This window comes from Lonchura striata, chromosome 2 (assembly GCF_046129695.1).
Source record: "Lonchura striata isolate bLonStr1 chromosome 2, bLonStr1.mat, whole genome shotgun sequence".
Taxonomy (NCBI): domain Eukaryota; kingdom Metazoa; phylum Chordata; class Aves; order Passeriformes; family Estrildidae; genus Lonchura; species Lonchura striata.
The window spans coordinates 13,238,730-13,257,449 of record NC_134604.1 but is presented as its reverse complement, the minus strand read 5'-3'; the positions used below and the strand labels follow the sequence as shown (position 1 = coordinate 13,257,449).

The 18,720-nt window shown below is 37.5% G+C and overlaps 1 protein-coding gene across 4 annotated transcripts in view; it reads right to left on the bottom strand.

Moving 5' to 3' along the window:
* The window catches only part of CADM2 (cell adhesion molecule 2), a 590,742-nt gene that overhangs the window by 117,392 nt on the left and 454,630 nt on the right, over positions 1-18,720 (bottom strand). For all 4 annotated transcript variants that reach the window (XM_021541252.3, XM_021541238.3, XM_021541246.3 and 1 more), the window contains one exon: positions 774-926. In XM_021541252.3, the coding sequence (XP_021396927.1) occupies positions 774-926 (153 nt within the window). The remainder of the gene's footprint in view (positions 1-773; positions 927-18,720) is intronic.

Genomic DNA, 18,720 nt, shown 5'->3' with positions numbered 1-18,720 from the left:
CCATCCACATATAAAAATAAAACAAAAAGGAAGAGAGTCATGTTCAGGGACAGAAAAAAGGAAAAAAAAAGAATAAAAATCAATCTATAAAATCATATAGCCTTTTAGGTTTGCAGGTGTGTTTTAGTGAACTATAGCAACTTTCGCTGATTGGGCTACTGACATTCATAGAATCATATAAAGCTTCAAGCAGAAACTTTATTTCCTGGGCATCTCTTGAAATCTATTGCTTTTCTATGTGTATCTATAACCTTTGGGGAAAACAGCAGAGCACTTAGAGGATAAAGCATAAAAGAAGCGCAAGCCCAGTGAAAATTTGCACTTTATAGACCAAAAAAAAAAAAAAAAGAAAGCAGAATGAGTCAAAAAAAATGCACAGCTAAGGAAAAATGATAAAGCTCTAAAGCCCGTTTTGATTTCATGCTTTCTGATTTTCTCCCCTTTGCCCTATCCAATAGATTGTCAGGAGATGAACACATGCACCTTCCCTGCACCCGTGGTGCTCGGGATGTAGAGGTTTTGTCCATTTCATGGAGCACTCGCTCCGTGGCGTTGGCGTGCTCCCTAACTCATTATCCTGCCACGGTGCAAACAGTAAGAGGCATGTTCTTTTTCAGCCCAGCGATATGAAACAATAAACATCAGGGGAAACTAGATCAGACGTTTACATTTATCTTCTGCCAAGCCTTAGAAAAGTTCATTCTTATCATAATTTGCCAGAGCCCGAGGAGTCGAACACTTGGTTCTTTCTGCTCAGCTCAGTTTGTGCTTACCGAGGACGGTGAGGAAAGCCTTGGAGGTTTTGACAGGCATGGTGAACAAAGAGCAGGTGTACTGCCCTTCGTCCGACAGGGACACGTCGCTGACGCTGATGCTCAGCTCGTGCCACGACGCTCGCACCAGCTCGATTCTGTTGTCCCTCAGGGCTGAAAAACAACAACAAAAAAAATCGACATTACTGTTGGATTCAGCACGTGAACAAAGCGTGGGGTGTTGTACAAGAGGCTCCATGAAGATTCCTAGAGAAACCAGGCCATAGAACACAGGGGTGTGGACACAGTTGTCCATGCAGAGCAATTTTTTTTTCTATGTGGCAAAAAATGGAAGAGTTGAGTAAGATTTTAAGGGGTTTATTGAGTGATTTTTAACATATATAAACCTAGAAACTACAGGACTTGAATTAACACTGGCCTTCCTCTAAAAATCCCAAAAATGACTTTGATTTCTGCCCCCTCACAGCTTTTTTCAGTGCCTAAAATAAATCCTTCCCAAAACCAGCTTGTTTTTCACATATTTAGAGATGTTAAGAATCCTGTATCTGGCCCTGCATAGTTTGCCTACAGATTTTTCCCGTGTCCATTACTACTAATATTGAACTGGAATATCAGATTTCTCAAATTTTGTAAATAATTATTTCTTATTACTAATAGACTGAAAGTTCCATTTATACATGCATATATAGTACACTTAACAATTTGAGGTAATTGAGTATAGTGGCTTTCCATTTCTGATTACAAATACAAATATGATTGCTTCTGTTTGCATAGAAGCAATGAGGAAGAAGGAGCATGTAGATTCACTTAAATTCAAAATGTCACCTTACTTAATGCTTTAAAATTGAAAGTATTTTATAACCTGTACTTAAATTGACCCCCATTTTCTATTGAAAAAACTGGCAAAACATTCCCAAACATTTTATTTTTCTGCAGCAAAGTTGCTTCAGGAATCTGCATATATTATCCAAGCCATTCCACAGCATAGAAATACTAATATCATAAATGAGCAAACACTGTAATTCTCCTAAGCAAACAATAAAAAAGCATATGTAACTCAGGAAGTTTAGCTGTATACCTCTAGATTGAAATGTCTTGCCTGATCAGTGAGTCTATTTTTACAGCAAACCTCTGAAAGTCAAAAGTAAAATGGGACTATGATATTTATCGAGACAGTTACACGTGCATTTGTGAGAAGAGCAAAGTTGTTGAAGTTCCTAATGTTGTTCCCTCTCACCTCTTTCCAAAGTCTCCAAAGACTCTTAGATTTGTCTAGTATTACTCTTCCAATGATAAAAATAGATAAAGAGTTTTACTGTGGTTCTTTTGCTACTAAACCTAGATGTTTCTGCCCAATTGCTGTCCAAGTTGATCCAGGTAGATTTACACCAAAATAAGAAGATACAGTGAAGATTCAGCAAAAGCATCACATTAATTTGTCTTCTTCTAAGGCTGCCATTTAGGTTTGTTCTCACCAGAAAATTTCAGCTGAATTTGCTGATTATTTCAGGGTGGGCCAGCTGAAGCTCAGCTTCTTCTTCTGCAGAGTTTGAGGGCTGAAAGGTGGCAGCTTAATCATGCCTAACATAAAGGCATGCCATGAACTTCTTCAAGGCACATCAAAAGGACTGAGCCTGTGTGTAATGGACACATTTCAGACAGAACTGAGATGTCATCTGTCCACCACAAGAAAAAAAACAAACCCACAATTATTTAGTTTAATAATATCAAGTCTAGATAATGATGAAAAGAGAAGTAACCTTAAAGGAAACAAGCAAGTGAACCAGAAGCCACAAAATACAAAGCTGACAGAACAGTTGAGAACAACAAGCTCAGGAAAGCAAAAAAGTACAATAAAGCAAGCATCTATCAACCCCAAACAGCAGCAAAGCTGATCATTTTGGCTTTAGCAGCCAAAACTCCTCACAACAGTGAAGCCAAGTAGATGGGGACTCAGAATTCCTTTCTCAGCTTGTCAATTCTAGTCAGATGCAAATGAGCAGACATAAGAATTGTAGTTTATTTCATATTACTGACCTTCCCCCCCAAAATAAAATTAAAAATTATTCAAGTTTTTCCAAATTGTTTGATCACCACCACACCTGTTTATATAATTTGGCAACAGGAGAAAAAATGGAAAAACAAAACAAACAAAGAGACTGAAACCAAAAAGCCTCTCAGCACTCCATAATTTGGAAGTGGTGACTTTTTTCCTCCCCATAATCTGAAATTATTTTAAAAAATAATGCACTATATCATCTTACATAGTATTTTAATTTGTTACAATTTTCAGTTGTTACTGCCTTGTAATAAAGATTTATGTATCTGTTGAAATATTTTCCTACAGATGGGACAAAGTGTAGAATTTCATGCCCTAAGAAGAACAGAAATGAATTCCACTACAGCACAACTGGCCTACAGATGATGCCAACCAACAGCACATCATTTTGAGCCTACAATTGAAATACAAACTGTTTCCATCAGCTACATTCCTACTGCTCCCCTCCCTCACCTCCTCCCCTCCACACCTTTTTTCACCTTTGTAAAATATAAAAACCTCAGCTCAGTCAATTTTGTGGAAAGCTGGTAAAAACAACCACTGATCAAGAGATGAGATCAGATGTTCCATGTTTCATTATGGAGTGGATTTTTATTGAAAGAACCTCAAGAAAGTTTTGTAATGGAAATATCAACACAGCCTTTACAATAAATGCTACAAAGAGCACCAACATAATACTCCTTTGCAGGAAAGCTGTTTGTCAGAAGCATTTTTGCAAGTGCTGGGTCTAAAAATAATTATCTTTTCCATCATTTTCAAATATGAATATTTGTAAGTTTCCTGTCTACACAGATAACAAGGAAAGCATATTTCACTGCTACACCTGAGACAAGGTGAGCACTTACACAGAGACTCTTTAGAATCTTATTTTCAAATTGTATTCTTGTTTCTGTAACCTCATCTGTTTAGAAATACACCAGTTTCTCTTCATGAAATTGATAGCTATGATGGATGCTAGAACTGGTTTGTTTCCATTTTGTGTCTTAGGCACATTTTGCTTTAAAGGGTGATGGAAACAACAGCAATAGTGGAGAAACCAGGGGTAATTCTAGCAACTCATGATATCCGAGCACTGTGAGTGAGTGGAGCAGGGTCTTGCTCATGGCATAAAACCTTGCCAAGCCTGGCTGATGAAGCAAAGCAGCCCATGGAGCCTGGACAGAAGGAGGCTACTGAAAGGTACCAAGTGGCAAGCAGCTCCACCATAGTATTTCAAATAAAGTTCCATAGAGTAAAATAAAAAAATGTACATATAATTAGCACTTTAACACTAAAAAGTAGAACACTGGTCTTTTGGAACCTTTTTAGAAATTCCTTTGTTTTTAACATTTCACTTTGTTAGAATCCAAACAGACCCTTCTGGCCTCTTCATGGGGATTTTAACTATGTTGCTGAATCATTACCCTATCCATAGTTTGCATACCTACAGAGATACTAGCAAAAGGATAAATAAACAGAATATTTATTTGATTTCTGGGAAATACACATATGCCAAAAGCAGTAACAGAGAACACCAGCACTGGCATCACTTTTCTGGATTCTCATGTTGCAAGCTGTTTGAAAAGTACAAAATGAAACAAGAAATATAATTAAATAGTAAATTCCAATATGCCCTAGGTACATTACTTCAGTTTTCTGTAATTCCCAGGCACATATGATGTAGTTAATTTGCAAGGCATGAAATAATTATGCATAAAACACTTGTTCCTAAGCAGACACACTTCATTTATTTTACCTGTCATTCTCTTTTCCTGTGGAAAAGATTCCTTTCAGAATGTTCTCTGACACAGAAACGAGCAACCTTGATAATTTGTATAGTTGAGGTAATTATGAGTAAGAGATACAGTCATGTATTTCAGCTGCATTAATTAGTAATTATTGAGACTGATGACCATCACAATAAACTGGCCTCCTTGTTCACACTCAAACAACGCTGTACTTTATTTTTTTGAAAAAAAGAAATATAATGATCATATGTTATCAAAGAGAAATCCTGCAGCAGGAATTATAACAGAGAGACAAAGGAACATTAGAAATTTGCCAAAATGGAAAAAAATTTCCACATTTCATACCATGAAGAAAAGGCATAGTAGCCACACAGCAGCATTTCTAATGCAATTTTGTCTAAAATGACCACATCTTTGAAGTATTTTGTGTTATATATTTGAAGAATGGGGGAAAAAACAAACAACAAAATCCCCAAATTCTCTAGAGTAATTTGCTGATATTTTGAGAATACTAACTTGACATATGCTGCCATCCTGGGATTCACTCAAAAAATTGTCTTCCTTATGTTGGAGCTCTTCTCTCTCTCATGGGAATAACATAACCATTAGTTGGAACCAGAAGGATTTCTGATACTCTACAGGTCACGCTAAACTCCCAGAATTCTAATATTTATGAAACTGAAACAATCCCTCTGATTTTCAGATTCAAACTCTCTGAATGCTGTACCATACTCTGAAATACATTTAAAGGGATTTATGTTGTGTTTCTGGATATACTTGAGAAGGCCCTTTTTCTTTCCTTCTAATAAATTCAATATACCAAGGTCTCCATAGGATGATCTACAGAATTTGCTTATAGTTGTGCATTAACCACCACCACCAGAGCAAGAAAAAAGAGAGACAGAATGGGAATAAATGGAACAAACCAAACTAATATTGTTATTCTGTGTCTTCTAAACATTCATATTTATTTTCAAAACATTGACATTTCCTTAAAAAGAAGGAGTGATACACAGTTGTTCTATTCATGCCTAACCTATCTAGTCCATATTTCCATGATGTCTGAATTCCTAAGACTTTAAAACTTCTCAGTTGTTTTTCACATGGAAAGAAAATTCATTTTCTTCCTCTTTCATTTCCATTCACACAGGTTGATTACTTTCATGCAAGTACACAAGGTTGGCAGTGTGAGTCTTTAATAATCCCATGTTTTCTATTTCTACTTTGGCATGTGCTGAGGTTGTTTTTACCTCTCAGTGGAGGAAATTCTTACCTGTCCACAGCACTGCATTTGTGAAACTATCACCTTTTTCCCCCTGGGACAGAAAGTGAATCTACTTTCACAGGATGATAATTTAGAGGGAAAAGAATTAGGATTTTCTATGCAACCTATCCAATTGGCTGACATATGTATCACTGGTGTCCTTTAAAGGTGGCATCATTTATAGGCAAAATCAGCAGAAATCATGTAAACTGAAGGTTGCAATACTGTGGAGGGATCTTTGGCTAATTGGCTGTGGAACAGTCTGACCAATTAGCAGATGCATGGCATTTCCCCCATTAGGAAAGTGATTAATAACACAGATGAGTTCAAATAGACATTCCAAACGTGTCTTTCACAGTTTTCAGTTACTTGGGTGCTGAGAATACTTCAATATCACTGAATTTTTAAACTCATTCATGTACTTAATAAATTTGGGGCATACTGAGCTTCATAAAAGGTACTAAGTAAAGGTTTAGAAACTGAAGAACTATGTAAGAATCCTTGGAGACAGGTTTTACTTTCATTCCAGTGCATTCTTAAGAATTTGGTGATCAAAAGGAAGAAATAATGAGGTCCATAGAAATATACTTTGTCCACCTCTAATCATCTGGCCATCTTCTACTTGATGCTGTGGTTTGTAGTCTAATAAGAAAAGACTAGATTGTTTTCAGCAGAGATACACTGCTGAAATATTTGACTACGTTATTTAGAGAACAATGTTCAACAACAAGATGCTTCCTCCTTTTAAAATTTTTCAGAATTTTTGCATGTTGCATAATGCATCTGCCAAAGACAAAACTCCCTTCATCAGGAGAGGTGCTGACAGCCTCACTGAGAGAGGCATCTACTCTGTGCTTGCCTTAAAAAGGCCAAAGCACCGGGGACTCAGAACCTGTCTGTACAACCTTATCTATTATTTATCAGGGTGCACAGCCTTAGATGCTTACGAGGAGAACCCAAACAGAAAGGTAATTTCTTCAGTGAAACAACAACGATTTTCCATTTGCTGCAATCTGGATAAAATGAAAAAGAGTTTAAGGTGACTTACAAGGACTTATGATCTTGAACACAGCTGCTGAGTTGAGGTTTCACCAACTGTTGCCAAGTGACAAACGAAGGCCAGGATGATACATGCCCTTCATGGGTGGAATAAAGAAAACTTTCCTGCATGGCAGATTTTCTGCACTGAGCTACCTTTTCTCTCACAATCATGTTCTGTATGCACTTCTTTCTTTTTCAGAGCACTCAAGAAACGTGACAACAGGTAAAAAGAGAGGAAAAACTTGCCTTTGAGGGTGTTTGTAATGCCTGTTTCTTGTATTAAAGAATCAGTGAACTTATTTTCTTCTTGTCTTTTGAGAATCATAAGGATGATATTTATTTTCTGAGAAGGTCTGAGGCCTGACTCTCTTTCTTATAAGAAATTTAAGTTTCAAGTCTTTGCAAAGCACACAGGCTTTGAAGTATGAAGATGCTTTACTGTTTTACTGTGTTGAAATAATATTTAACCATACCTCCAAATAATAAAACAAAAATCACATTAGTCAGGATGAAACATTGTCTTACAAGGTCTATTCATCTGGATCCTTGTTCAACAGGGAATTACATGATTTCCTATTATCCTAACGTAACTGGACATGTACCACAGCACAGTAGCCTAGAAAATATTTAAAAATAATATTTCTCAAATATACAGCTGCAAAACTTAAAACTGAAAAATGATCTGGCAAGGTTAGAGATGGACAGAATTAAAATAGATGAGATTCAATAGATAAAAGTAATTGCTAGTTTTATGTACCAAGCTGGAGATGAATGTTTTGAAAACAGTAATGTAGGAAAGGAGCCCTGAGGATTATAGAGGAAATTATTTAACTATATGTTCAAATGCAGCACCACTCTAAAAAGATGAATCCTATTCTGGGTTGTACTGATCCTTGCAATTATGGTAAAAGAAAATGCTACAACATTCCAAAATAGCATACATCACACTGTGCCATATATTGTAAATTACAGACAGAAACAGTATCTCAGTTGGGAAGAGAATTTCTGAAGGTCTACTGATGGACTACTGCTGCAAAAATAATATTAAGAAAATGAAAATAATACAATGGAAAGCTGTAATAAGTCCACATGTACCTAAGGAAAGACCAACAGGAATTAGATTTTTTTTTTGTATAATATTGAGGGTAATACTGAAAAGACAAAAAGCTATGTTTCAGGTTAAATGGGACTTCACTGTGAGTGAGAAATGTTAGACAATTACTTTATTGAAGTAGAAGAGAGAAATAAATACTAATTCTTTTGCAAGCCAAAACAAAGCTACACAGATTTCCAAGTTTGTCCTTCTGCAAAGATCAGACCAGGTAATTTTTCCTCATGCTACTGCTGTTGATACTAATCAGTGTGGCAGCAGTACTTGAAGATTCCTGACCAAGGCAGAGTTAAGCTTATGTAGGTATTAAAAACGGTCTGGTCAAATAGCACAGAACTCTACCAAGGCTATCTATGTATTTTAAAGTACAGCAGTCCTATAATACTCTTTTTCTTTGCCAGGAGACTGCTCTTCACAGTCACTGCTGGTGACCTTCATGCACTGGCTTTAGTCAGCTTTGAATGAAAGGAGTCCTAAAGAACAGAGAGCAAAGAATAACTCAGCCAGACTTTACACTTTTAGCACTGCTGCACAACCAGGTTCTACTCAGGCCTGCCCAAATGCAATACATTTTTTTGTGTGTTTCTGAAGCTGACCATGCCTCAAGGAAGCTGAAGAGCTGTATTCCCCTGACTCTGCAGATGTTGACATTACAGTTCTGCCCATTCACTAGCTAAGGTAAATGATCCCATGACACTGGAAATGTTTTTAGTGGCATGAATGAGTGTTACTTATGGTAGAGTCATGCTTATGACATTCCTTGGAAAGTCAGAGTCTTCTAACTTCTAAAGACTGTAGTCCTGTTCAAACATATTATTTCAGCAGAAGATGGAGAGACTTTCTCTCTTTATGGTGTTCTAAAAGAGATTTTTTTTCTTCCTGAGAACAGCTGTAAGATGCCCCTGTTCTTCCTGCACTTCCTGATCACATAGATACACAAATGAACGTCATCCCTCCTGCAGCAGATGGCTATAGATGCCAACACAAGAATACTCATTTTTCCTAAGTACATTAAGCAGTCAGACTCCCTAAACTCCTGCTGCAGCCATTAGAGCAAGTCATCTTCCTCCAGTGGCCAGTTAAGAACAGATCACTGCCTTGAAAATGTTAGAGAACCTGGACAAAACAGCCAAGAAATCATGGACGATTGATGAATGTATCTGCAATCAGCCCAGCAATTGATCCCAGTACCAATGGAGAGTCAAAGCCTAATGTATACATCAATACTGAAGATATCAGTGCTGTTAGGGTGACTCACAGGTCTCACTAGGAGGGAATTGACAGATGGAACAAAGTATCAGGAGAGATCCGAGATGAGTCTAGTGCAATTCCAGGGAGGATTCCAGAAAGCTCTTTGATGACTGAACACCATTTATGATAGAGCCCTTAAAGTTTTATGATGTCTATCACACAGCTGAGCAGCAAACAATCTGAATCTCCACCACAAGGACACAGATGCTCCCTCTTTTGTAGGATTTGTCTTAAGTTTTTCACATGCAGATGCGATGTGAAGGAATCTATTAGTGAGAAATGGTGTTAGAAACACATAATTAAAAAATCGGAGCCCCTCTCATACAAGCTGAGGTTAATAGATTTGAGATTGTTTAGCAAGACGATCAGAGATTCCTGGAGTTAATCCAAATTCAAAAGAAAAAAAAAAAAAAACCTGGCAGCAGATCTAGACCTCTAATTTTCATAGGAAGATGCTCTAGCATAGTCAGAGAACCAAGCTGGACTAGATGACCTCCAGAGGTACTTTCCAATGTGAAACATTCTGGGATCTTGTCATTCTGGATGTTTTTGTAGTAAGGAACCTGCATATCACAAAATACGTAAGGTGACCAGTCCTGAAGTGCCAAAAACCCTTTGTAGATATTCACAAAGATTAATCTTCTTTAGCTTTTCCTAAGCATTTTTCTCCCTCATGGAGGAGGTGGATTTGAGTCCTTCTAAGAGGAAGCAGCCAGTCCCTCCCTGCTATAGTCATTAGAGAAAAAAAAAAACAAACCCAACAACAAAAGAGAGAGAAGAAGATAAAAATTAACTTTTCTAGACTAAATTTAGTTTGTGTAAATGCACTTCTTTTGCAGCTATATTCCAAGAATGTGGTGACACAAGTGCAGCAATAAAATGTTTGGACTCCACAGTGGTGGCAAGACATATTCACCAAGTACTAGAGAATATTATTTAGAAAATAAGTAAGAAAAAACACCTGACATATGACAGCATACCAAGTACTGATGGATGCAGAGAATTAAAAAAAAACTCTACTGTGAATAAATGCATATATTTAACAGTAGATACTGGCAATAATAGATGTGTGGAGTCCTGCTACCATTGGTACTATTTATTCCCAAGATCGGACTTTTTTTGGGCCATTCACATACACCAGATATATCTGAATATACCAGAAGAAACTTGTCCATGATTAACACACACATCTAGACAAAAGCAATTGAATGTATCCTGAAATTTTCAATTAAACATTTATTGGAGGAATTTCCTTTTTTTTTATGAGTTGGGAAAAATGGCTGTTGGCTCTTTCTTGTGGTTTCTTGCCTGTCCCTTTTGCAGTTCAAATTGTAGCAAGAGGTGAAGGACAAAAGATATTAATTTGAAAAAATAAATATGGACAGCAACACCCATTTATAGCTAGAGAATGCTACTAACCTTCCCACTTGCAACAATTAATTACTATTATTGGTTCTCACACTGCACTTTGCTTAATTGATACAATTTGAAGACTCACTATGAAACCATCTAAATTAATTTGTCTTCAGTCTACTACCTATGAAAAAAGCTTTGCACATCATGATTGTCATACAAAAGGAAGCAATTAATAATTAAAAAATGCAAAGAGTTCTTTCAATAGTGATCAATTTTTGTGGTTTTTTTTTATACTTTTTAATATTTTTAATTCTCTAACAATATCTAAACAACATTTTGTATTTAATTATTTTCCCTTGTCACAGCCTTTACTATACTCAATACATATTTTTTTCCAAACAGAAAATATTTTTACTGCCTCACTGATCCATCCTTTCCTCATTTTTTCATTCCTCTTATTCCTCATCATTGTTCCTTTTCTTTGAAATCTTTCCTGATCACACACATAGGTGGGTCTTGCCAATCTTTGGAATAAACAGTCTTTTACTCCAGTTTTTAATCCATCTAGTCTCTTCCTCTTCTCCTCATCAGTTTTTAATTGACAAAAAACTCTGTTGTCATCCCTATTAGTATCATTTTTCCTATTTTCTGTAGTAAATAGTTTTATTTCCTCTGTGTGCTCGACAGGTTCTCTGAAAGAATGAGGCCACAGGAAAAGAAATTGAAGAAGAATGGCCTAAACTAATTACATACACAATATACATCAGGAACACTGATCAGAAACTCTCTAAAAGGGAAGAGTACATCAAATTAACTTATTACTTTCTATTTCCAAATAAAAACTCCCAAGTACATTTTATCTACTTCAAAAGTTCAAAAATGTAACAATTGTAAATTTAAATTACTTTACACTTATCAGCATGCTGAGCTGTATTAGGAAGAGTTTTGCTCACAAGCCCAAGTTGATCTCTGCAGTCTCCTCAGCACTGGAGAGATCACACTGTTGTAAATGCAGGCGAACCCAATGGGAAGAAATGACGATGTCTGTCTCAATTCAGAAGGCTGAATTATTTATTTATTATAACTGTGCTAAAATACATTAATATACTATATAAAAGGAGGATACTAAAACTACATACAACTTTCTCTGACTCTAATTCTCCCACAGCTGGTGACCCTCTCTTGAGAGCCCAGCCCCAGGTGGGTTGGATTGGCCATCAGGCTCAAACAATCCTCACCAGAATCCAACCAAGCACTCACTCCAGGTAAACAATTCTCCAAACACATTCCATATAGGAAAAACAAGGAGCAGAAATTGAAATTTTTTTCTCTTTCATTTCTCTCTGTGCACCTCTATGAAAAATCTTGAGAGTGAGAGAAATGTGCTTACCACATATCTGAAGTGTTGTGCTCATTTCTGGGCTCACCCAGTGGAACAGAGCCGGGGCCATACTGGAGTAGGGCCATAAAGGCAGCATCAATCATTTTGTTGTGACCTGAGCACCAACCAAGCTTCTCTATCACTCCTCTCCTCAACTGGACAGAGGAGAGAAAGGAAGAGGAAAGAACTGGATGAGGGGAGGAAGGAAGAGGAGAGAAAATATAATGAAAATATAATGAAAATATAATGAAAGGCTCGTGGGTCAGGACAAGGACAGGGAGACATTGCTCAGCAGTTACTGTCACGTGCAAATTTTGACTTGGCAAAATTAATTTATTACCAATCAAATCAGACTATCATAATAAGAAATAAAGTTGAATATCAAAACACCTATCTTCCAATGCTCCCTTCTTTTCAGGCTTAATTTTTCACCCAATATTCTCTGAACTCCTCTTTCCCAGCAGCACAGAGAGACAGAATGGGGCTGTGGTCAGTTCATGTGGTGAGTTCAGTGCTAGCTAATCACCAGTGCACTCACTAGAATGTACTTACTTATTTCCTGCTGTGACATAGGATTAGAAGGAAGGCAAACCAGGTTCAAAACTTTAAAAGAGTATAAAAAAAAAAATTATTAACAGTAACTAAAAGAAAGAGTAATAAGGATCAGAACAAAACCTTCAGGACATTTCTCTCCCTACAACCTTTTCATTACCACTGACAATGTAAAGAAACAAAACCTAAAATTTCAGTCAATTTATCACCTCTAAAATAGTCTTTCTGTTCATTTAGGGAGAGAAGTCCCCCTTGTTAATGTTATGAAGTTCATCACTCAGTATTAGTGCTGCTGCTTCCTCCTCAGTGGGAGGGCTCCTCACACTCTTCTGCTCCAACACTGGAGATAGTCCTCCCCAAACTTAAAACTTAATCACAGAAAGAACTATGGTGCAGTATTTTACTTCACAGGATCCCAAAAAGGTGCCAAGTCTTCAATTTTACATACTCAAAATCTGACTGGACATGGTCTGGGGCAATCTGCCCTGGCTGATCCAGCTTGAGCAGGGCAGCTGGACTGCAGGATTTCCACAGGTTCCTTGGAGGACTATCTGATTCATACAGCATATGCCTGTATCATAATACTACAGAAAAATAAAACAAACAAACAAAAATTTCTCAGGCATTACTCTCCACCTTTTTGGCTTTGAAATTGCTTTTGTATAATTAAAAACTGATACCCTGCAGAGTGTTCTGCTGAACTGTAATAAAGAAAACTGTTTGAAGACTATCGATCCATAGAAATAAGTCTTACCTGCCACAGGGAAAATGTTAACAGATAAACGTGATCACCTCTGGAATTGAGTGCTGTTCTGGGTAGGCCCTCCCACAGACATGTATTTTGCCAGAATAAAAAAGAATTTTAAAGACATTTGATTGAATCGGTGAAAATTTTTCCAGATGGAACAATAGAAAATGAGAAGGTGAAGAAAAGGGACCCTGATATTTGTCTGAGTACACACAGGTGAGTTCTCACATACTCCAGGATCCTGTTCTATGGGGTTGTCATCTGGTCTGAGCTGCTTTTGCCACTTGTAGGAGGATAGCACAAGCTTGAGCTTCCAGAGAAAACTTTTGCATCAGCACTGAATTGCAGCATTATGGGCAGAAATAACAACCACCATTGAGTTTGGAAGCTCTGGCAACTTAGATCTTCAAATGCTGACTTACTGAACACATTTTTGAACCCTCTATGTTTGAATAGACAATAGTCATAATGTATTAGTTTTATTTCCAAGAGGCCCATTCTGAGATCAGGAAAAAAAAATTACATCATACAGAACTCAATAAACCCTTGTTTAAAAAGCTGAATTAAAAAACAAAGAAAGAAACAAACAATAATTTTGTAGAAAAATGCTCAGAGCTAATTTCTCTAGTGTATCCTATGTTTTAAGCTTACTTTGCAGATTAAATTTTGTCTAGTTGAATCCTAGAAAGTATCACCAAAGAGTGATAAATTAGAGTAAAACAGTCCACTACCACTGCCATCAAAAAATTAAAATAAAACAAAAATTATCAAACTGTTCTTGCACAGAAAACTGCAATCCTATAAATTTAAGAATAGCAGCAGATTTAACTTCACACACAGGTGAAGGGTAATCAGAGCCATATGGATCAACACTAACTCAAAGGCACTCTAAAGCTGTATAGGAGACCATGGGGAGCTTCCGACTGTAAAATCTTGATCATAAGCTTTACACCAATAATTATAAGAGTCTGCAACCAGCTTTATCTCCAGGGGATGAAGACAAAATTTTATCCTCAGGTGCAATCCATCTTCCTAATTCTGCCAGCAGACATAAAACAATAAGTGGATTAAAGCCAAAAAAAGGAGCAAAAAATGCCTTTGTCTTCCTCAATGGCACTTTAGAGGAAAAGGTTCCTTGGAGACTGCTTAAATTCAGAGGAAGAGGAAGGGAGGGAAAAAGCTGTGGGACCACTTGAGGATCTGGCTCAGGTGTGTCTATCTAGATCCAAGAGAAACAGCTACAAATGAGGCAAGATGAAACATTTCTGACTGCAATAGACAAAGTAGGATGGGAATGATGATTACACTGCTCTGCAATGGGGATTGTGGTATCCAGCTTCTCTGAATGTAGGTGCTGATCATCCATTTTAAAATTAAAGATATATTGTTCCCTGTGAAAATGAAATCAAGGACTCCACTCTGATCTCCTCCATTACAGAACAAATCAGGTAATGTAAATCAAGTATCATCTTGTAAGGTGATCTCTACTGGAATAAATTTGACAGCAGAGACAGACGTGTCAAAGAGCCACTACAGCAATACCTAGGAGGCTCAATGGCTCTCTGAACCATTATTTGGTCTCTGATATTTCTGGCAATTTATTAAGGAATGGAAACTAGCTCTAGCTGGGGATGAACTTAGCACAAAAAAAAAAAACAAACCCCAAAAAACCCAAAAACAAACCTACAGCAAACATCTGAAACATGAATCTTTGTGCCTAAGGAAAACCTTTGGGCTCTGCTGAAATTCTTCAATTATTCAGTGACAAGTATCTAGCTGAGTTGCTGAGCTCAAGTCTCTCAGAAGGTACAAATGCCTCCAGGCAACTGCCTGAATTCTCCTGGGTCATTTAACTGGATTGTGAGTGCAGGACAGATCCTCTTTCTGCATCAGGGTAACTCCCAAAGAAAGTGCTGTTCCACTGATTTTACCCAGGAGCTCATCCACGAAACATCCCCAGAATTACTTGTTGGATCTTCTCTGGCAAACTGTGATTGTCCCAAACATGCCTTTGTCTGTCCCAAACATGCACTGTTACCCACAAGGGCCTGGTTATACAATCCTGCTCAGAAGGGGCAGATTCCAGAATTTCCACCTCACTTGACCATCTATTTGCATGCCATCACTGCTGGACTTTGGGGCATCTGTCATTTGAAGACTCCTTTGAAACTGTCCTACTTTATGTGAATACAAACATTACACATAGAAATACATACTAATTGAAGGAAAGATTTAAATGTTTTCTTATGTTTCCTACTTGCTAGCTTATTTTTTTTTTCTGCTTCCTACTGTGAATAATTGCAGAGGCATAGCTTCAGTAGGTAAAGGTGTGAGCAAAATCCATTAAGAAAGTACAAGGCCTGGATGGTTACAACGTCCTCTGAGAAGATTGGTGGACAAAAGGTCTTATTACTGGCTTGTATTAGGGACTATGACAACTAAAAATTTGTCCCTTCCTTTCCATCCCTTAACTGACTGATTCAGCTATCTGGCTACCAGCTAGAATAAGCATCCTTTCTCTGTGTCTTTGTTCCAGCATGAGCAAGGTCTGACCTGGCTTTCATGTTACGTTTAGGGAAAAGTGGAGAGTCCCAAGAAGCACTGGACAGAATCCTTTAGGTTGAAGTTGGTTGTCCAGGTTTTATTCCCCCTCATTAGGACCTCATAATGTTTAGTTTAGGTTTCTTCTTCTTCAGCTTGCTATCTTTAGAACAATCTGTTCCTAATTTTTCTTGCTCTTTCCAGACATTTCTCAGAGAGCTTATGCAATCTGAGGTAAATACTTCCTATAGGTACTTCTGCTTTTTTTTGTGGAAGCAGCCTATGACTTCCCTTGTGAAGAAAACCAATTATTTCCACATGCTACAAAGTCATTAACAAAAGCCAAGTGCTGACTCTTCAACCTACCATCACACCTATTTGACCATTTTCAAAAGACAAACCTCAGCTAAGATTCCCTTTTATTTCATCCATAAATTATATAATTAAAGGTAGGTACTGGGCACCTGTCATCAATGTACAGTACTCAAACCTACAGAGATTCCACAACCATTACATATAATGAACTTTCCTGAACAAAGTCTTAAAAAGTTAAAAATCTTGTTGCTTGTAATATCAGCACAAATAATGTTTGAATATGTGAGTTATAAAAAAGTTCTGCACAGACCAGAATTGATGGAGTGCAGAAGATGCTTCTTTTTCTAATTTCTATTCTGGTGTACAGGAACAAAAAGGGTGACATTTCTATGGATGAAGTTAAAAACACCTCTCCTCTGAAAAATGGATTCTGGTAACATCAACAATATACAATCTATACAGGGTATGTGTATCAAGTGAGGGGAAAAAAAAAAGAGGAAAACAATCGTTAAGACAAACAGCAGACTAAACCAAACCTGACAGGCTTGAGTGATGACATAATACCCTCTTACTCTGTGATGGTGACACAAAAATGCCAAAGGACACAAAGCTGTCAGTCTTGTTGTTTATCTTCTATCTAGGACTAATAAAAGGAGGTTGGAGACTGACAGAACAGACACAGGGACAATCCTAGGCATCCAGCTTGCACTCCAAAAAATGTATTGATCGATTTAGGGGTGGCTTATTTGTTATTGCCTTTTTTTGCATTACCTTTGTGAGCTCCCAAAAAGTTTTGATACAACTTTTTTTTTTTTTTTTTAAGCTATTATTGCTTTTTCAAATTTGCATTTTGTAGTTATATTTGCTGATATTGTAATGCCATAGTAACTAGGTATCAGCTTCTAGACAATTGTCCAACTTAGTTGAAAACAAAACTAAGTTTTGCAGAGCCCCTTAGGTACCATCATGTGATAAATGAAATATTATCAAACAATTCTATTTTTAGCTGTCTCAGAAAACAAAGCCTAAATGCATTCTGCCATATCAGCTCCTAACTACTAAAAATGGTAAGTGACACAGGTCTCTGTAGAGCACAACACTGAAGCAGCATCATTTAATTTTAGCACATAAATCTTCTAAGGCAGGAAAAACTACAGAGAGAGGAACAAGAAACAATCTACAGAGTGAAGTGTTGGTGAAAAAAAGTGACTTTTCTGGTTATTGCCCCATTTACTTTGTAAGAAACAACTTGTGGAAAATAGTCTGAGATGAACCAAGTATTTTTCAGAGTTCTGCAGAATAACTCAAGGGGGAAGTAACTCTGTTATTAAAAACACAGAGACAGCATTTGCAAAATTTTCCCATACAAGGATGCAATGCCATTAAAACTCAAATCACTCCTCTTTATTACTCAAGAACATTATACAATTGAAGAAGGGATCCTATAATGGGCTTCAATGCCTTACAATTAATTCCTTTCACTGGAGGGGTTGCACAGATGTATATTAACAAGGTACACCTTTAAGACTTGCAAGAGAAATTTTCTCTTTTAAAAGCAAATACAGAGGACCTTTAATTCCTGATTCATCTACCTCTCAGATAGAAACTAACACTGAGAGGCACAATCCTGAGTAGTGAGCAATCTATTCCCCACTGAGGCTGGCATGCTTCTCTCCAAAACCCCGAATGTGCTCCTGAGAAACTCTGAACTGCTTCTACTTTGGTTCCTGGGTTGTGGTTTGACCTTGTCTGGAGTCACTTCTACCTCACTGAGCCCATGGTTTCTAACTCCATGCAGTCACAGTGACTTTTCCTTCTGTCTAAACATTTGCTGTAAAGTGTTACTAGGGAAAAGGCAAGGTAACCAAGAAAGGTGGAGGAAGATTCAGCTCTCATTCCAGAAAATGGAATGGAAAACGTTCCTTTATTGACACAGAAACACAAATTGGCTGAGTGTTAACAGCTCTGTTCACCTCCTGGTTGCTGAGTGCTGGGGTAGCAGCAGCAAGAACAGGAACAAAATGTTTGGAACAGCTGAGCTGAACAGGCCTTTGAAAAGCCTTTTAAATCCCACTGCTTTATGTCCATGTGCTTGCTACTGTGGCATTTGAGATGGATTCAATTCCATTCTCCTCAGTGACTACAAACCAGTGCATCTTCTCCCTCTTATTTCAGTGATTTTGACTAAAAATGCTCTTATTTTACTACCTTCAACAAATCATTTTGCTTTAAGGTTGTGCTTTAGCACTGTACTTTAACACTGGCCAATGTAAGAGGAACAATTCATAAAATGAAGGACAACCAAAAAACTCCCCTCTCTTTCCTGCACTACACCTGCATCACAGTGCAGTTATATATATTTTAATGAGACGTGTGTCAGTGTGCTCCAGGCACATTATTGCAGCTGTTGAAGTTATTTCTCTCTGGCATCACGTCACAGTACCTGAAAACCCCCAAAGCTCAGAAATGCACACCCCATCATGTCTTATTACTTCAGGAATGCAGGAAACCTGTCTAGCCACTGAACCTGGCAGCAGGTAACTCCTCCTCCAGATCTTTTTCCTGCATTGCACTCACATGTTTCTGGTGACAACAGAGGTT